General features: G+C 41.0%; 1 protein-coding gene across 2 annotated transcripts in view; it reads right to left on the bottom strand.

The window, feature by feature from the left end:
- tbc1d22a (TBC1 domain family, member 22a) overlaps positions 1-19,994 on the bottom strand; it is a 115,147-nt gene that overhangs the window by 15,139 nt on the left and 80,014 nt on the right. For both annotated transcript variants that reach the window (XM_062382755.1, XM_062382754.1), the window contains exon 13: positions 8,241-8,336. In XM_062382755.1, coding sequence (XP_062238739.1) covers positions 8,241-8,336 — 96 coding nt within the window. The remainder of the gene's footprint in view (positions 1-8,240; positions 8,337-19,994) is intronic.

Raw genomic sequence — 19,994 nt, 5'->3', positions numbered from 1 at the left:
AGTTTGCCACAGACCTGATTTTTCCCTTTATATTCATCCATCACTTCCTCAGTTGTATCTCTATATGGTAATTCATTCGTGTTTTATTCCCATGTAGTGCAATCAGCTTTACAAACACATTGTTATGTGGGGAGTAAATGTTAACTGTGCAGATGCTGCAGTTATTAACTCATTCAACTGCAATTGGATCAGGACATTCTCAGCACATCGACACTGGTGTTGGCCCTTATGACCAAGAAGCTCTAGTATATCGTCAACACGCCTCCTCATGAATTCACTTTCCTGCTTAATTCTCACATGAGCTAGCTCAGACATTGTATGGGCTGGCAGGAAACTGACTCAAATGTTCTCACACCCCCAGGAGAATGCCCACATTTTGTGTATGTATGAATGCAGGGTAGTTGGTAAAATTAAATTTGCCAATGAGCTTTTCTATCTAGAGTGGAAGTTTTATCTTCTCCATGATATGAATCCTTAACCGAGCTCTATTCTTAGTCATGGGGATTGAAATAGTGCTGACATTTCCAGATGATTTTGGTTCCTCTGCAGTGCCCTCCTTTCCTTTCATTGCCAAGGCTGCTGAACCCAAAGCGCTTTCCTCACCTAGGTGATCTGAGGACCAATTCTGACATTTGCAAAGGTCCACAGTTTTTCACACACCATTAATTAAGGTGAAAACCAATCTTAGTCTCCCTCTTTCACTCATCCACCTCTGTCATGCTTCTTCTGCATATCATTGGAAAAGGAAAAAAAACTGTAGTGACAGTGATATTCCATTTACACAGAACTAATAGCTTTGCAATGACACAAACACTCGGTCTCACATTAATGATCACAATGGGGATCCTCAAAGTGGAGTCTATTCAGCAACGCTTAATAATGAAATCTCAAGCAAACAGTATTAAATGGTCACAATCAGGAGGTTCCACTGACAACCGTGTAATCCATGCAGACAAATAATACTCTCGGATTTGTTGTGGATGGACACAAATGGGAGACGGTAGATTCATTATTTGTTGCCTCATCTTCGACACAAAACATTTAATAACAGACAATAAACCGGCTTCAAAGTAATGAACAGTCTCTAAAATAGTCGCTGAACATGCTTGATCAAAAGAATTGTTACGTGTCCGACAAAAGTTTCTTAATCCTTCTGACATTTCTCTGTTATTAATAGAGAAGTGGAGAGGCGGTGGTCTAGTGGCAGAAACTTGGACTATGGGAAGAGAAGGTCTCTGGTTCGACTCCACGGAGAGACAACAAAAAGACGAACCTGGATTAATCTGTCCAAAAATCCAAGAGTCTACTGTCTACTGCCCCTGAGCAAGGCACCTTACTCCCCCAACACCTGCTCCCCGAGCGCCGTACATGGTCGCTCACTGCTCTGTGTGTCCTGCACCAGATGGGTCAAAAGCAGAGATTAAATTTCCCTACCTGCATGAGTGTGCCTTTGCATGTCTGTGCATGTGTTTGGGACTAATAAATGCATCTTAATCTTAATCATCTTAATTAGTAAACCGAGTAGGTAGAATGTATAAAGGCGCATTAAGGAAATCATACAGATAAAGACATTAATAGAGGGGGTCTCACACGTAACTGAGCATCCAACTGTTTCTTTAATCCCCTTTAATAATACAGCAAGCATGAGCTGTCAAACATGCAAATGCTGTGGGAAAACAGACCCTTTTATTCACCTTACCAAGTGTAGACGACTTCACATACATTGTATGTTCTGTTGCAACTAAATGAGGGCACAACAATATCAACCCAAGATGTGGTTGGACTGATTCAGACACACAGATGTAAGTGTCCCTACAGAGTATGTACAGTATATGTACCTATTGATAACAAAGTGTTTCTCCTGCAATCACAATGCCTACGAAGCATTTTCAGTATGCTGTTAACTAGAAAAACTAGATCCATACTAGGCAATTGTGTCTTTTAGAGCCTGTTCACCACCTGAAATAAAGTTAATTACTCCTTTATGAGGTTGTAATCTTTAAAAACAAATGGCTAAATGGCTAAATTAAAAAAGCAACACTGCCTCATGTCTTTATGGCATCCTTTACAAGTTGACATTTGTGCCAACACCTGCCAACAGCCCTTGTCTCCTTGAATGTCTGCCTTCCGGGGCCGTAGTTATTGCTTGGTTTCCGAATAACAATGAAAAAAAATACTAATTTGCCACACGTGAAATGCGACAGGTTGTTCAGACTGGTGGAATTTCCAGGGTGCAGGGAAGAGCCACAATCAAGCAGCTGCACATATATGTGGGCTGAAAACCCAGAGTGCAAACTTTTTTCACAGACATTTGTGAGGTCTGTTCTGCGGTAGCACACTTGGGGTCCCAGGTAGTAATGACTGAATGGAAATGGCCCTGTCTGTTCTGACATTTCCTTAAAACAGCAGTGCAAACACATACCTGCATTATACCGGCTTGACTATTACAGTGTGTGTGTGTGTGCGTGTGTGTGCGTGTGTGTGCGTGTGTGTGTGTGTGTGTGTGTGTGTGTGTGTGTGTGTGTGTGTGTGTGTGTGTCTGTGTGTCTGTGTGCCTGGTGTTGGATGAATGTGTGAATAAAATGGAGAAAGAATAGTTTATGTGCATGTTTATGCTGTCGTGCTAGGTTTTGAGCGACAGAAAGTGTTAAAAAAACTGTGTGTACGTGTGTGTGCTGTGTGTGTTGTGTGTTTGGGCACGCGCTTACTTATCCATGCAGTCCAGGCTTGCAGTTAGCAGTGGTGTGCGAGCTGAAGTGGAACGGTGAATGGCAGATTGCTTAGGGAGTGCCACACTACTCCTGCTTTTCATTTAGCGGCTTAACCAATCCAATCCCACAACCAGGGGAGGAGATTTGCGGTTACTCGGCTAACTATGTTTGATAACAATGCATGAATTATCCTTTTTAAATGACTTTCTGCATGCATGTTTTAATTAACTATTAAAAGGAAACAATCATTTGTGTTCCCCTCCCAAGACCCCAAGCATGTAGCTCGCCAGCAGTTTTTCACACACCACTGCTCGCCGCATTCTACATTTGAAATGGGGAGACAATAAACTTATTTTGACTCTTGAACCTCAAACTTTTTTGTTCAATGTCTCTGTTTCTTTGAAAGGCGATCAAATATATTGTATTACAAAATATTATGATTTCAAAACAAAATGTAAGTTAATATTTAAATTGTAAAGTAATTACAGGAGTAAACCAGTTTCAAACTCAAAGGAAAGGAAAAATCAACCACAGCAATAATATGAAACAAGCTGTTGTAATGGGCTATCTAGCTGTTACAGGTCTAGATAGCCTCCAGGCCTGGATAAATTAGAGAAGCAATTCTGTGTAATGAGTTGATTGATGGGAATAAGTTGGAAACCTTTATTGTATTGCTGGGATTGAGCTAACTATCGTTATCACCGCATATTTTTTTGCAAGTGAAAGTTACAAGAGTGCATCTTTGGTCCTTCCATACATGTTTGGACCTTAAACAGTTTATTTAATTAAGTTTATTAGGATAGACCACATACCAAAATCAACAAATTTAAATAGAAACCTCAAATGTTGCTAGCAACAAGAAAACTCAGTCGACCCCATCCTCTGGGGATCATGAATATTTCTAACAAACAGCTGTGGAAATATAAACTAAATGCTGCTGCAAGAGAACTAGTGAATGTAATTAATCTTCTGTGGACCATGTACTGTATCTCAGCTAAATATCGTGGCAAGCCATTTAGCAGATATTAGAATATTTCACTGGATAAGTGAAAAATCTGACCTGCTGGTAGAGCTAGAGAGGAAAGCTCAGAGAAAACTAGGAGGTCACATCCTCATGAGAAACGTTAATGCCTGTAGAAAAATCCATGGCAATGCATGAAATAGCTGATGAGATATTTAAGTCTCCAGTATGGATAAAAACGGTGAACCAACTAACTGACACACAATGCCATTGATATGGGTGAAGTGATGTGTGGGGGATAAAAGAGGAGAAAAAAAGAAAGAGATGGATAAACAGAGATCCAGAGGGAAAACAAAGAAGGAAACAGACAGAAGAAAACAATGGAACAAGTAGAGAAATCAAAAGTGGCAAAACAAAGCGACTGGGAATTAGCAACATGAAACGAAGCGACAGAGTCGCAGAGAAAGACAGAAAGAGAAAGAAAGGCAGATATCGGAGGAGAGGATGCCATCAGGGTTGCTGGGTAAAGCATGTGGAGAAGGGAGCTGTTCAACAGGCCCTTAAGAACCTGGCAGGCCCACGATTGAACTCTGAGGCTCAGTGGATCACAGGCGGAAATCTCTTGGAATTAAACCACTAAAGCTGAGAGCAGAAGAAATCTTGACTCCCCCCCTCCCCCAGTTGACAATTATCTCTGTCAGCAAAACACTTAGTAAATTGTATGATATTTGGCTGATCAATTTGACAACATGAACAGTACGTTCTGAAAGACACAGTTTATCTGTAACAACAGCAACTGTGCAAATGTAGGTGCACTTTATTTTTGAAACACACATACACACAGAGACATGTAAACAGACCGAGTCAAGCAATACACACATGCGAGTGAAAACTAATTCAGACCAAACCCGATGCAGTTAATATAGCTGTGCTCAGTTTGTTTTACTTTGTCCCTGATACACACGGTGATTGCTTGTTTTCCCCATTTACAGACATGTGAAGTGTAAAAACAAATCAGCACAACTCAACCCAAAATGTTGCCTGGCCCGTCGGGATGCTCAGTTAGCCACACTCTAATGCGCGCACGCACGCACGCACGCACACACACACACACAGATAGAGATAGAGAATGTCTGTGTTACATTACATACAGACAGCAGACTGGAAAACATAAACAAAAAGCAGATGAGAGCTAATTTGCTGTTTCCTGGTCAGGGGTAAAATGCCAGGATGACATTTGGCTGTGTTGGTTCACGAATGTCTGTTTTTAGAGTGAATGCTTGTGAGTGTGTGTCTCTGTGAAACTGTTTTCTCTTGTGGGGAACAAAAATAAAACCAGACTCCTGAAAGTGACAAAAGAATTAAAGTATGTCCCTGATTGTTGCGGTATTGATGGTATTTGTGCAAAATCAAAATGCAAATTCTCATTTGTTAATGAAGACAACGGGTAAATCTTGATACGGCACTGAGATTGCATTAGCAGCATACAGCTTCAACACAAATCTAAAACAGGAGCTGGGAAGAAAACAGGGCAAATTTTACTAAAATTAGACAAAATATTAAAAATGGGATATTTTGAAATTAAAGCCTGTTGAGTGAAGGCCTTGTTCTCCCTGCTGTCGAGGCCACTATTCAGTAATTCATGACATCTATAAAAGACTTTTAACCATAGTTCTAGAGCAGGGAGAATTTCCTAAAGTTTCCATGCAGTATCCATGAGGAGTATGCACTCACTGATTTTTGAGTTTGGATCCAGAGCTGCTTCTGCCAAAAGTTTGCATAGATTGTGGGGTGTGTGCCTGAGAGCATGTTGAAGATATCCACTGTGGACTTGGATTTAAATTATTTGTCAAACAGCAGAAAAAGACTAAAACTCCAAACATTTGCTGACAGCTCTGTACTCGCTGTGGTGCTTTGAGCTAACTGCTAATGTCAAAATGCTAACACGCTCATGTCAGGAGATCACAAAGACAGTTCATCCCGAGGGCAAAATTGTGTGTGGCAAATTTCATTACCGATCAACAGTTGAGACATTTCATTGTTATTAGAAATGTGCGGCTCATGGTGGCTACAGGAATAAAAGACCATCAAAGTCAACTATTGTCATCATCTGGGAACAATAAATGTTTGTAAGAAATCTTGGAGAGATGTTTTCTGAAAAAGGGGCAATGTTGACCTCATGGTGGTGGTATATGAAAAGTCATGTTATCACCACAGTAAGTCATCATTGGGGGCACAGTCAAAGTCTGCCCCACAGACTGTATATACAGATGGAGAACGGATCTCCAATTCCTCCCACTATCCTGAAATAGAGCTAAAATATCCGAATGCCGCTATTTTGTGCAAATGGAGCCAGAGGCAATAATGTCAACATAATGATGATGTAAATATTGGAGGGTTTATCATCTGGGAATTATAATTATAATGAATGTACAAATATCCTCTAGAAGGTGTTGTATTTAGACCAACGTGATCGACTAACCAATTGAACAACATTACAGACTCTACAGCCAGGCCGTTGAGGAATTTAGAAATGCATAGATTAAAGAGTTTTTCACCCCCGCAACAATATTATGTATAGTCTGAGGCCTCTCTGATAATCATGGGTTCACACATTCTGATCATGCAAAAAATAAAACTGGCCTTCGCTGTCTAAAAGTTGATGGTGTTTAGAAGCTTCCTGAATTCATTATGAGTTCACGGTCTGCCGCTGTTGACCTCCCCACAAGTTTTATCCTCTCTCAGCTAGCCTGTCGGGTCTTGTTCAAATGAGGAAAAATTTCCATTAATGCGCAGATCTTCTATTAAGACCATTCCAACATGAGAGTTGACTCTCACGTTAATGCACAAAGGTTTGCAGAGATTTTCTGTGTGCATAGTTCAAAACGCTGCAGGAATCCATTAAAAAGAAAAGCAATCCTTGAGTTTAATCTGAAATGGAAGTCATCGAAAAAAATAATCGTATTTGATCTTCAACGAGGTGGAAATGCCGGGAGAGGCTGAGAAGAGTATGAAAGTAAGAACAGATTAGTCAGTTGATGTCTAATCTTCAAACTCTGACAGCCTCCAGTGTCTCACTCAGCAGGTGAATGCTTTCTAATCAGCTCGCCTCCTTCTAAAACACAGCTTCTTCAGAGCCCTAACCCTCTGACTAGTGTTGCTTTTGAAGATGATGTCTGATTTGTTACGCGGTAGGAGCCAAAAAGAAAAAAATGGCTTGAATGTCAATATCAGCGACTCACATTATGCAATTTTATCAACCTTTGCATTAGCTGTAATTTTTTTATGCTTATTTTCTTTGATACAACCACCTCAGGAAAGTGACAGCAAAGTCGGATGTGCATGAATAAAATTAAGAACAATAATACAACTACAAAGATAAATAACATTCTGAACAATGGCAAAGATCACAGGATCTATGATCCAAGGTGTCACTGACCCTCATTGCTTAGACTTTGGAAAACTATTTTGAGTATAGTTATAACATGCTTTAAGATGTATGTTACTGAACCTAAATATAATTTTTAATTTTCTACTTAAATAAAACTGCAGCCCAGTGCACAGGCAGATTAACCTAATCATCGTGAGCATTCATGAAAATAAAATTACAAAAAAGTCTGCCACACCATAAATTTGCTCTTCATGTAAAAAAAGAATGTCTTCCCTCTCTTTGCTCTCAAGTATAATCTGTTCTTAATCCTACCTCTCTTGCTACCCTCTCATTACCACCCTGATCGTCTTCCCTTACACCTCCTCTTTTTCTCTCATCTTCACTGGGGTGGATACTTTGCCCATGGCAAAACACTTGGTAGTCTGTATAGCAACACAGCCAGAAGGTAAAACAGAGGATTGTACAGAGGGAAACGCTCTAAAGTTTGTGTTTTGGGGTAAATGTTTGGGCTTGTTAGGTTATTAGGATAATCCAGAATAAAATAAGAGGGGAAACTAAATAACAATAACCAAAAAACTAACAAATGTTTGACCACCAGAATGCAAAAAAACTAAGAAATGAGTTGCATGGTTGAGCAATGAAGAATAAAGTGAAAATATGTTAAAAAAGAACCCCAAAAAACCTCGAAAATGAAAAAAAGACTCAATATGACAGCGCTCACAGAAGTAAAAAAAAAAAGGGAGGAGGAGAAAGCAGCCAAAGAGCAGCAATCATGTTTGTATGTGATGATATTCAGCTGTGTTGCTACTGTTAAGAAGCCAGATCCCCCAAGTGAGCTGGCAACCAAAGTCACCTTCTGGCAGCTGTCTACTGCCATCTACTAATGCACTCACAACGACTTTTGAACCCCACAGTTAATGACCAGGGCGGTAATGGAGAGCGATGTAGGCCATGAACAGCCTGGTGGACTCTGTTAAAGTGGCTTTCCTCTACACGGCCGGAGCAACTGAAATTAATTTACACACATATGAAGCTGCAGTATGTAAAGTATATCACCATCAGTATGAAAGTATGCAGTGTGCGTGTCTTTACTCTGTGTGAATGCCAATCTGTGTCTCACTGCCAACTGGAAAGAGAAAGGTTTAATGGCGCCCCCTGTGTCTTGTGTGCGAATTACCTGAAAATCCCTCTCGTCTAGAATCTCTTTCCTCCACCTCACCAGGAAGGCTGCACACACGTAGAGGTGGAAATGGGAGAAGCCCTCTGGTTCGGCCTGGTGAGAGAAAGATGAAGACGTTGACAACAGGGCTTAACAATACACAGTCATAAAACAACCTTCATCTCAGCTAGACATAAAGACGGATTCTCAGTCTATTCAGCAGTGTATCTCATTTATTATCTAGACTGTGGCACCTGCTATATTCTGAATTTTTCCGTTTCACAACAACCCAAAACATTATTTTTACACTTCTCTGAAAGTGTGCTCTCCAACTTGGTGTTTTGCTCCGTTACTGCATTGTTTATGTGTGCAGCGCTATTTGCAGCTTGCTCACGCTGTCGTCCATGAAGTTGTTACTGTCCGCATGAGGCATAAAATGCATTTCCCTTTATCCTTATCACTCGGAAACAGCATGAGATGAGTTTGTGCACATTTTCTGTATTGAATAACATCTGTGGGAAATGCTGTTCAGAATATCTTAAGTCAGTGTTTTCATCGCTTTTAATTTCAAGAAATATACACTGACATATACACACGTGTGTGTTTATGGCAGAAAAATACATTTACAAAGGTTTCTGTCAAAATCAAGACATTAGGAAAGCAATATAGACAAAAAATATAGACAAATCCCCTCATCTATGCACTGCTGTTTTTCTTTAAACACCCTGTTTGGCTCTCTATTTTTATGGCTCAGCAATGAATGAGGGGATTACAGAGAGGGAAAGACAAAAGATGAGATGTTCCTTTTTTCCTCTCTCTCTCATGAGCCATATCCCAGACCAGATAATTACCAGGGCATTCGAATGGAAGTGAATTAGAAGAAAATGTCCCATAAAGGTGGGACACAAAATCCCAATTGCATCTTAAAGCGTGACATTTCCTGAATGCACTCTGGCATGCTCGTCCAGGGGTTACGCTCCCCCAGATGTTACTACAGCTTCAAATTCATGGAATCACTGGATGTGTCTGTGTGTGCGGTCCCCAAACGTACATAAGGGGATACAACTCACACACAAATATACTCAGGCTCTTCACTCTGATGTGTCTACCTTGATAGTATGCTGCATTAAAATTTAATAAGCAAGGTATTATTTAGCCTGACACAGAAATGTTTTTTCATTGTTGTGGTGTCTCTGGCACAGGTGAAGAGCCAGAGGCTACGCACAAGGTCTGTAAGGCAGCCATGTTTGGCAAATCTTTTGCTAATTTACATGATTACAGTTAAAGAGAGGGAAAATATCCTCAACAATCACATTGATAGGATGAGACCCAAGATCACCTCAGGACCAAAGCGCATAAGCTTAATGGTTTTACCACCACGTGCTATCCTATCAGCTGACATCCTTGCCATGTTGTGGTGTTTCCTTGGAGTAATGAGGTGTTGGCTTCACACACAGGCAGAAACTCTCACTTCAAGGGTGATAACACATACTTTGGAAAAAGCTGTGTCAGAGGGCTCGATCGGTGGGGCCAGTCTACGCTGGGCAGATAGTCAAGGGTCTGGCTCAGAAAGCGAGGTGACCACTTCTGAATTCATGGAAGAATACAGCGAAGAGCAAGAGCCAGCAGAGGACGGAAGGAAATTACTCATCAGGATAATTGTTATGAAGCTGGTTCATAGGATCTTTGATAAAGCAAAGGTGTTGGACTATCTCAGATCACCAAACGCAATCATCGACAACTGATGAAAACATATGGGTGGAAATCGAGGATGAAGATTTTGAGATCACCCCAAAAACGATGAAACGCCTTGACAAAGTCATTTTCCAAAAAATCTGCAAAAAGTGGCACTGTTTTGTAAGTGTGCTTTTGGAATTGGAAATGAAAGGCCCAGCACTGGAAGAATATATTGTATCTTCCTTCAAAGATCAGCTTATGTCACCAAGTTCCTGTGGATTTTTCTCCTTTTTTTGCTTCTCCGAATACTTTTCATTAAAAACTAATTTCTTTTAAAAACAATGTTGTTTCTCTTGTGTTTGGGCTTTTAAGACAGATTCCTCCTCTCTACGCCTCTGTCTAAGTTTCCTTTTGTTCGGGTTTCCTCCTACTTTGCCTCCTACTTAGTTAACACAATACAGAATCTCCCAATTGAGAGTGTTTTTATGTGCATGTGTGAGAGTGAGAGAGGGAAACAGGGAAAAAGAAAAATGAGAGAGAGTGTATTGAGGGAATGGTGGAAAAGTAGGGTTGTTTGTGAACAGCGAGACGTAGCGTGATGCGAGTTGTAAACTGGCAAGTGAATAGCTTGTTGGTCTAACCTTGCAGCTTCAATCTAAACAACTTAAGCAAGCACATACACACACACAGATAAGTGTGACACGAGCGGCACATGGGAGCACAATGTTTATCAGTCCCCGAAGATTTGCACAGTATTAATTTCCTTTCTCCTGTGTGTGTGTGTGTGTGTGTGTGTGTGTGTGTGTGTGTGTGTGTGTGTGTGTGTGTGTGTGTGTGTGTGTGTGTGTGTGTGTTTTGGTGAAGGCACCGGTGAACCCGTGTGAAACTATTTCTCTTTCCACCTCCCTACCTCTTTCTCGATCACCCCTCCATCTCACATACTGTTACCTCCTTCATCTCATTGACACCCTCTTCTCCAACTTTCTCATTAATATGACTGTGAGAGGACACTTCACAAAGTACAAAGGGATTTATCTTATATTAACAAAAACTTGCATTAACAAGTGCTCTTGAAATTTTGATTTGCCACCTATCATTTCCATGGCGATCCACCGTTAACTTGAAATCTATCCACTGCCCTGGTTACAGCAGGAATGGTTTCTGTTTACACCATGTGACCCACTCTGCTGCTGGCCGCTGGAAAATGGCAGGAAAAATAAAATCAAAAAAAGACACAAAACTACAACTTTATCACTTTATGAGAAAGTAGCTGAGGCACCACAGCATCAGTGGTCACATCTTCATAGTAATGCTTCTCTTTTCGGAATGTCAGGGATATCTAAAAAAAATGTCCATTCGATTTTTATGGACATTAAAAATGTCTGTACTTATTAATGATCTAGAATGAATACACTTAAAAGCAGAGTATCTGTATTAATTCACTCTGGGCTTGACTGACAGGCACTACTAAGAGATAAGTGTTTGAAGCTCATTAGTGCTCAAAAGATTAGCCGATTAGCTCACTAACAAAAAATAAATCTCCCACTTTGGTAATCATTTTATGCTTCACATCAATTATAAAGCAAAACAGTTCCAGCTAATATGTGAGAATTTGAAACACTTAATTTGATTAAATAAATTTGATAGAATTGATTGCTCAACCCTGATTTAATGTTTATTAATACATTACATGCATTTATATTTTATGTCCAACTTGACAGTCACATTAAGTTGTGGAAAGTTATTTGCGTGCATTATGAATAGCTTCTTTGGTCGTTGTTTAATACATGCTGTAAAGTCTTTGCTTAAAAATGTATTCCTGGGTAGGACTGCACAATCTATTTTTCAAAAGGGTTTTGGTCAGTTTCAAGCATTTGACACAAGAAAATGTTTCTTGTGTCACAAACTTTTCATATTAATGAATAATAATAAACATTGAATTGGCATATGTTCTTTTATTTTTTGTTGCTCTGATAGCAATTGATTTGTATGTCTGTGAAAAGTTCAAAGAGCTTTTTAAATACATTCAAGCAGGCTCTGATATGAACATGGCTCACTCTGCTGTAATGGAAATAAAACACAGGTTTGTATATGCTACCAAAGGAGCAATTTCACACATTAGTATCCTATGCATTAATACATTTAAACAAATTGTAGATGCCGGTGCCCACAGGCCATAGAGAACTGAAGAAGGAGGTTAATCTAAAAAGGTTTCTAGACAGATTCATTAATGACAAAGACACCCATCGGTTGCCGACTACTAATCATGCATTTCATCACAGTCATATTAAGACTAATTCAAATCACCATAAATAGTGCTCCAAGGCTCACGTTTGAGCTGCAAATTAGAAACAATGCTATTGGATTTTAAATATTACAAGGTGTAGTTCAGCAAATTAAGAAATGTACTTGTTAGTTTCTGTTGAAATTGAGCTTAGAAGGTTGATAACACAGGAATGTCTCCCTGATAAAGAGCTAGGACCTGAGATAACTTAATTAGTTTTTAAATCTGAGGAAAAAAAACAAACCAACCTACTATGATGTAGCTTTAGGTTGGTAGTTGCATTTTTGGAACTTGACAGTAAGCTAAGCAGGCTGTAACTCCATGCTTTCTAAGCTGAGCTTATATAAGCAAAGCTAAATTATTCTCACCCCAAACTTCAGTTAATGTACATGAAATATAGATAGTCCAATTTATTAAAAACTTAAAAAATCTGTATTGTACAGAATTAGCAAACAAAAATGAATAAACGTCTCTCCCATCGCACCTATCACTCTCTTTTTCCATTTTTCTCAGAGTCCACAATCTATCCCTCACTTCTGGCCTATTCATCCACTACGCTGCTTCGGACATTCTCATCGTTATGATTTAAAAAATAAAGTTTGTCAAGGTAGCCAAGGTGACTCTGTCAAACTTGTCTTTACCTCCTCTTCTCCTCCATTGTTATTCTATGTCCTCCTTACCCTCCCCCCTTGTGTCAGGGCAGCCATATTGGCCCAGACAGTGGGACTGTGACTGACAACCGCTGCTGATCAAGTATGGAGAAATTGGGACGGACACTGGGGGAAAACGGGTGACGGGGTAAAGGGAGAGGAGTCGATAGGGAGAGGAGCAAGAAGTTAGGGGGAGTGCAGACAGGATGCGAGGCTAAAGGTGAAGAAACGAGGGAAAGGGAATGTGGAATGCAGAGTGAGAAGGAAAAGAGCAATGTCACTGCATGATAAAACTGCTGCATCTGCTGTCTGATGAGTCTAGTCCCTCCAAAGCAAGCCGGCCTGATGTGGGACTAACCGACCCCAGACGAGATGACAAGGTGATGGTGCAGCAGGGTGACGTAAGATGATAAACGAGCAGGTTTAAACTGATGCAAGGATTACACAGATAGAATATGATGACACGCTGGCACTGGAGTGGCAGTTTTACAGCTCTTTTCATTTTATATGTATATGAACATGACTGTCGGAGTGATTGGCGAGAACTGCTACAAGTCGTACCAGTATTCTTCCATACAAACCGTCCCTTAGTGCTGCAAAGGGTGCGATGGTTCAGGCGTGTGACTGCAGGATGAATCTAAATACATGGCAAGGACCAGCCAGTTTGACTTGTAAATTATTTAAGAAGAAGAGACTGATGACTAGTAGCAAGTCATGATGCCGTCCATTTAAACCTGAAAGCAGGAGGCTTGTAGAGGGTGAAGTGTTTTAGAGGAATGGCTCTAAATACATTCAAAATCAACTTCAGCAGAGTTTTTGTTGGTGTGTGCTCCTCCGATGTGGTACCTCGCTTTAGGCTATGTTTAAAATTAACAAGCACTAAGGTTAATCACAAGGGAAACAACAGCCAAAGTAATACAAATCTGAAATCCCACCTTGCCAGGGCTTGAGTGGATTTGGGCTGCCTCCTGTTTCTGTTCCACCTCACTCAGTGTTTATGTGTATGATGAGTGAGGAGTCTGGTGGCACGTGCCGACGCAGCGGCCTCTCACAGACCAAAGACTTTTTTGTGTTTGTACATCTCACGTGCATTCAACTGTAAGAAAATATAAATTCTTGCAGCCCCAGTCACCAGGAGGTTCTTGAGATTGGCAGAGTGATGGCGATGAACTACACAGCTTCAAATAAAGAACTGCTGGGCAGGGTAACTTATTACTGAGCCAACAGGGGATCATCGCCGTCAGAAAGACTCATGGCGGTGGACTGTGTGTTTATATATCAACAAGGAATGGTGCACAAAAGCTGCTTCCAAACACTGTTTTCCACCGGTGGAGTTTACGATTGTGAAGTGCTGGTCATGCCAGCAGCCAGGGGAGATGGCTGCTTTTGTTACTGTACCTGCAAGCGTTCAACAGCAGCAGCATCAGTGATCAGGAAGCAGCGCAACTTAAATCGTGCATATTTTAAGACTTGCTTTGCCAAAATTCCCTCAGCACCAGCAAAGATTAATACAAGAGGAGAAAACATATTGAAATGCACCTTCACTATATTCAAGTTGTTGCTGCTAATGTAAAAGTGCTCCTGATCCTCAACGATGTGTCTTTTTCATATGTTATTGTTGTTTACAGTTTTAAATTGTTATCTGGTATAGCTTAGATCTACACTTTAGCACCTATGTTCCCTCCATGGATGAAAAAACACATTTAGTTTCTCTGTGGCTACATCCATACTGTTTTATTTCTGTATGAGTAATCCTCCCTGTCCCTATTACCACACCAGCACTGTGCATGCATGGTGTATACAGGAAGCAGATTGTCTTATTTGCACTTCGCTGCTCAATTCCAGAAAACACTATGAATGAGGATGTTTCAAAACGCAGCAGAGTGAATGCATGTACAGTGGATGAATGTGCGGTGTATGTACAGTACATACAAGTTACATTCACGCGTCCAGAGCCTGAATCTAAAGAAAAGCCCTGAAATAAAGTCACTGGTGTCTAAAACATACGGATGAGCGCACCCATACAGCACGTTAGAGTGAAAACATACAGTGACGAGGAAATTACAAACACTATAATGCAAGCCATTACATTAATGCATGGACATTACATTAACTGTGCAATTGGGGCTATCTGTGCTCATGCCATAGGGCGACAGTGTCAGACTGAGACAATAAAAGAAAAAGAAAAGAAGTAGAGAAATGCTGACGCTCATGCCAGTGGGAGTGTGACAGAGGGTCAGAGATATGAGGGCGTTTCTGGAAGATGGTAAGATTGTGTGTGCGTGTGTGGCTGTGTGTGTGTGTATGTGTGTGTGTATGTGCGTGTGCGTGTGCTTGTACGTGTACGGCCGGGGTCCTGACTACTGAGGCCTGTCTTATTGTTCCGAGTGACTACAGGGACAACCACTACAGTAGATGGAAGACAGGGTGGCAGAAAAAGTGAGGAGGGCCACTTCCCTCTGGAATGGTCGCAGTCTCTCTTTTATTCAGGTGGCACGTAAGTACTTTATATTGATATTCACGCCAGAATACATGTAGCCCTTGAGTAGTCTGATGATTGACTTTAGCACAACTTTGTGAGTGAGCTAAAGGATAGGAAGGTCTAAATGACGCAATGCATTTCGGAAAGGTGACTTCACCTTGAATATATGTACTTAGTTACTTGTCACCGCTGATTAAAGCAACACTAAGTCACTTTGACTGAGCAACAGCGTCCTCTGCAGCCACATGCAGTGATTAATTCTGCCGGGCTCCGTGTCTGAGTGATTAAGTTGTTTTCATGTAGAGACAAAACAAAGCGGGAGCTCTGACAGCGCAGTCCCACTCACTGAAATGAAACGGAGATGAACAGTGGATATTACCCATGATCCCCAGCTTCCTGAACCAGCAGATCCGCTGCTGTAACTAACACATCACACTAGATTTAGAATTCTTCATAGTGTAAAAGTTTCCTCAATGTTGCAGTATATTCAAACTCCCCTGTCTGGAATGCACACATAAGATCACATCTTACAAAGTACATTAACACAACTTGACAGCTCCCTGCTCCGGGAAATTTGACCATCCATATAGAAAAAGAACCATGTTGAAGAAGCTGAAAATGTCACAGTATCCCTTTAACAGTCATGCTAATGCTGCCACACTGAGCTACTTGCTAATTTCATGCTCCATGCAACAGAGATAATTTGGTCCCTGTCTGTCGGCCCGTCTGTCTGTGTACGGGGGAAGAGAGGTGTGGATCTGTGTGTTTTGATGTGAATCATTCCTCCCTTCTGTCGCTTCCTTTTCTTAAGATAGTGATTAAATAAAAAAAGGGGAAAAAAACGACACTAAAGGCAAAAAAGCACAAGACAAAGAGGAAGAAGAGGGTAGGCAGAACAGCAAGAGAGGATGACAGAGATCTAGAGAAAGACCAAAAGCAGCCTTATGCTGGATCAGGCTACTGAGCAGATGGCCACGCCGCAGAGAGAGGACCACAACGGAGACATTACAACACTCAGGTTAAAATCTCCCTTGAAACGCACACGCACACAGACTCAATCACAGAGGGTAAGGTCTTTCTGTTCATTATCTACATTTGTGAGAGACCAAACACTCACTGTGCGTTGAGGACATTTGTCAAAACAGGCAAATTAATCTGCAGGAGGGGGAGAGTAAGGTTGTTTGGAAGTGAACAAATAATGCATTTTTGAGTCGTGTTGAAAAGCCGCCTGTGCAACAACAGAGAGAAAGGAACATGTTCGACTCAGAGGGAAGGTCGGCATGTTGAGGACTCGAACAAACACAGGAATACACGCTGACAAGCAAAGGAACACGCGCTTACAGAAACTTACTGAGGATAATCTAGGAATCCTTGAGCGGAGAGCAAGCTGTCATAATTTAAGTGCACTGTCTCTTAAACTGAAGATTAGAAAAGCACTCATGCATTCACAAGGAGGCTGTGTGGTAGACATTACATGCTGTGGGCCCTTTTGTGCAGAAAACCCTAACCTAACAAATCTAGCTGTCTGGTGAAGAGTGAGGTCAAGAGTTGGACATTAGGACAGCAAGGCTTAACGGAAGGATAGAAAACTAGAAGGGTAAGTGGAGAAGAAAATTACGAGGAGAAGAGGTGGGAGGACAGTGGAAGAATTGCCGATGAGATGAAAAGAGACAAAGTTTTAAAATGGAAAAAATAAAAGGGAGCTGAGTAGAGCAGAAGAGAACAGCTCCTTGCCGTCAGCGCAACTGAAAGTTTCATGAGTGGAAACGGCCTAATTCCCCTACCAGGGGTACGACTGGAGGTGAGGGACTGCGACAGAGCCTGCCCAAAAAGGTGTACGTGTGTGTGTGTGTGTTGTCTGGGAGGGTGTGCATGCATGTGTGTCGAGGCTGCGATCCAAACGACATTGTAAAGCATCAAATATTTAGAGGATGGATTACAAGAACAATGTGTAGCTGGGTTTCTGTCAAGTCACGACAAAGAAACAACGTTTAATCATTCATTCATTGCTATGTTTTTTTTCTTTTTGACTTGAGGTGGACTGAGTGCAATTGCGTGTAGTTTGCGATGTTATCCTTTCACTCTGTATTTCATGGTTACAGTCATGTTAATATGCTCCAACCACACATCCTAAACCATGTGTTTTGCCTCACTGGAATATGCAAACTTCACAAAGCTTGTAAGGACGCAATGCACGCCATTATGGAGTTTCTACATGGTATTTTGATGATGAAACGATGTCACAATGACATCACTGAATGTAATTAGGGAGCGCACTTATTTTTCAACAATTTTCAGTTTGGAGTCAGAAGATTACTATAATGTCTTGACAAGAGGCCTGTTTAAACACACATGTGCTCTGTAAACTGAGGCTGCCCTGTGGTGTAGACTCATGCATCAACATACCCACTGTTCTGACATCAAGGTATAAAGTATCTTCTGAAAATGAGACGTGAACTGTGATTAAATGTCCGTACAAGCATGCATTTTTTTCTCTTTAGGACACAAGCAGCTTTTGATGCTGTGAATCCACTTTAAAAGGCAGGACTTTCTTCATGTATTTCTTGGTGGGTTTCACAGTTATTTGTTCATTGGACTTGAATGCTTTGCTTTCCCTCCTTCTTTCTGCTTCACTTATGTCCTTCCATCAGTAGGACGATGATGAGATTGGTCGCTAAGCTCCTGACTGATGATGCATGGTCGAAAATAACTGCTTGTTACTATGGACACCATGCAGACAGCATGTATAATAGAGAACATTATACTGTAGAGCTGGGTCAGGTACAAAGCATTACTGGGTCAACTAGACTATATTCTAATAAGCAGTTATGTGTTCAAAATTGGATCCATTATGAAGAATTTTTTTTTTTAGTCGGATAATCCAGTATATCAAATGAAGGTTTTCCACTCTTTGTGCATGACTCAAATCCAGAGACGAACCATTTTCCCAATCCATTCATCGAGAATAACCTCAATATCAAGGAACCTCTCAGAGGAAATGTGTCAGACAACCTGCCAGCGTGTTAGCAGGACAAACTTGTACTGCACTGCACTATCTGAAACATAAAACACCTGCACAACGTCCTTATCAAGCTCTCTGCCACTCTAGATATTTTCCTCTCTGCTGCCAGCAGCCTGGGATTCAGTCACAACTACACAGGAAAGACTTTCCCAGAATAGAGAGCCCAAGAGTTTCTAGTAATGATTTAGCATCAGTCCTGTAATCGACTGAAGTGCAACGGCTATCCTTGTTTGTAATGGATAACCGACCAGGAGGTTGGTTTATGGAAACATACTGCTGCTGTTGGGTCAATAAAGAGAGAAACAGCTTCCCCTGGCTTCCCATACACTGATGCCCACATACGTCATGTGAGTGGTAAGACACTTAGACTGGAAGACAGAGGGCTAGTTTTCCAGGTTCATGAGCATGGCTCTGTGGCTGACCCAGCAGTTTGACGTCACTGAGAAGAAGAGAGTTTTTAGAGGCTGGGACAAGTCAGATTAGTGAGATCAAAAATATAACAGATCTTTTGGAAGCACAGACTGTTAAAAAATTATACCCAGACCAATGTATGGGTTAAATCAGCCAATATGCATATCAGCCAAAGAATTTATGTTTGCCGATATGCACCGATAAATTATTGTTATTATTTTTTCCAAAATATCAAAATATCAAGCCTCAGTCGAAAGGGTTTGATAACGCCATCTTTGGAATCGTTGCAATATTGAATATACTGTATGTAAAGGCCAATCGGAGTTGATCAGGCTCCATTATACATATTAACAGTTTTCTTTTTGGGTGCATATAATCGTTGGCCTGGTTTGACTTCAGCAAGTGATTCGAAAGATTCAAAGTTTCGTCAAAAGCTTTAAAACCCACCTGGTGATGTGAGAACAGCTGCAGACACTGTTGTCGAGATGACAGCAGGAGAGAAACATTCTACATATGTTTGTGCAACCACCTGGCACAGTGTGCCACCAATGGAGAAGTGTATTTTAAGCCCTACCTGGAGCCTCTCTGTTCTTCCTCTCGCCGCTCTCCTCATCGAATCACACGCTTTGACCTGATCACATGTCTTTCACTCTCAACCTCAGTGTCAACTGGAAAATCCATTATATGTACTCAGCTCATGGCCTGGACTACCCACACTTGTCCCGGCATATAAACACACCCCGTTGAATCAATAGCAGACATTAGTTGTTATTGACAACGCCAAGGTCAACTATCTGGCATAACCGTAGATGTCGCCTATTAGGCTTTGTGTGAATGTGAAAGGGCAGGGGAATGAACAGGTCCAGATGTGTTTGAATGGGATTAAGATCCTGCTAATTTACACATCTAGGTCAACACAGTAATAGGCTTTAATTTGACACTTTATCCATCTCTCACACTCACATACACAAACACACAATCACACACACAAAAATGCTACAACAGCTCAAACCTTTATTCCATGCATGAACTAAGATACTGACATCTTTGTTTAATTTCAGAATTAACTAATCCTCCGCAATCCCTCAACCGTTAATCTCCAGAAATCTTTCATTCATATTTATAAAACTCTTACTTCTATAAGATATTAACAGAGCAGTACTTGACTCCATATGGGATAGCACCGAACAAATCAAGTAGCAACTGTGTGATCTGTGTGTTTGAGTTGAGCAGGCCTCACGCAGAG

This window comes from Platichthys flesus, chromosome 23 (genome assembly GCF_949316205.1).
Source record: "Platichthys flesus chromosome 23, fPlaFle2.1, whole genome shotgun sequence".
NCBI lineage: Eukaryota > Metazoa > Chordata > Actinopteri > Pleuronectiformes > Pleuronectidae > Platichthys > Platichthys flesus.
The sequence above is the reverse complement of the archived record's forward strand: the minus strand, read 5'-3'. Positions and strand labels throughout refer to the sequence as shown.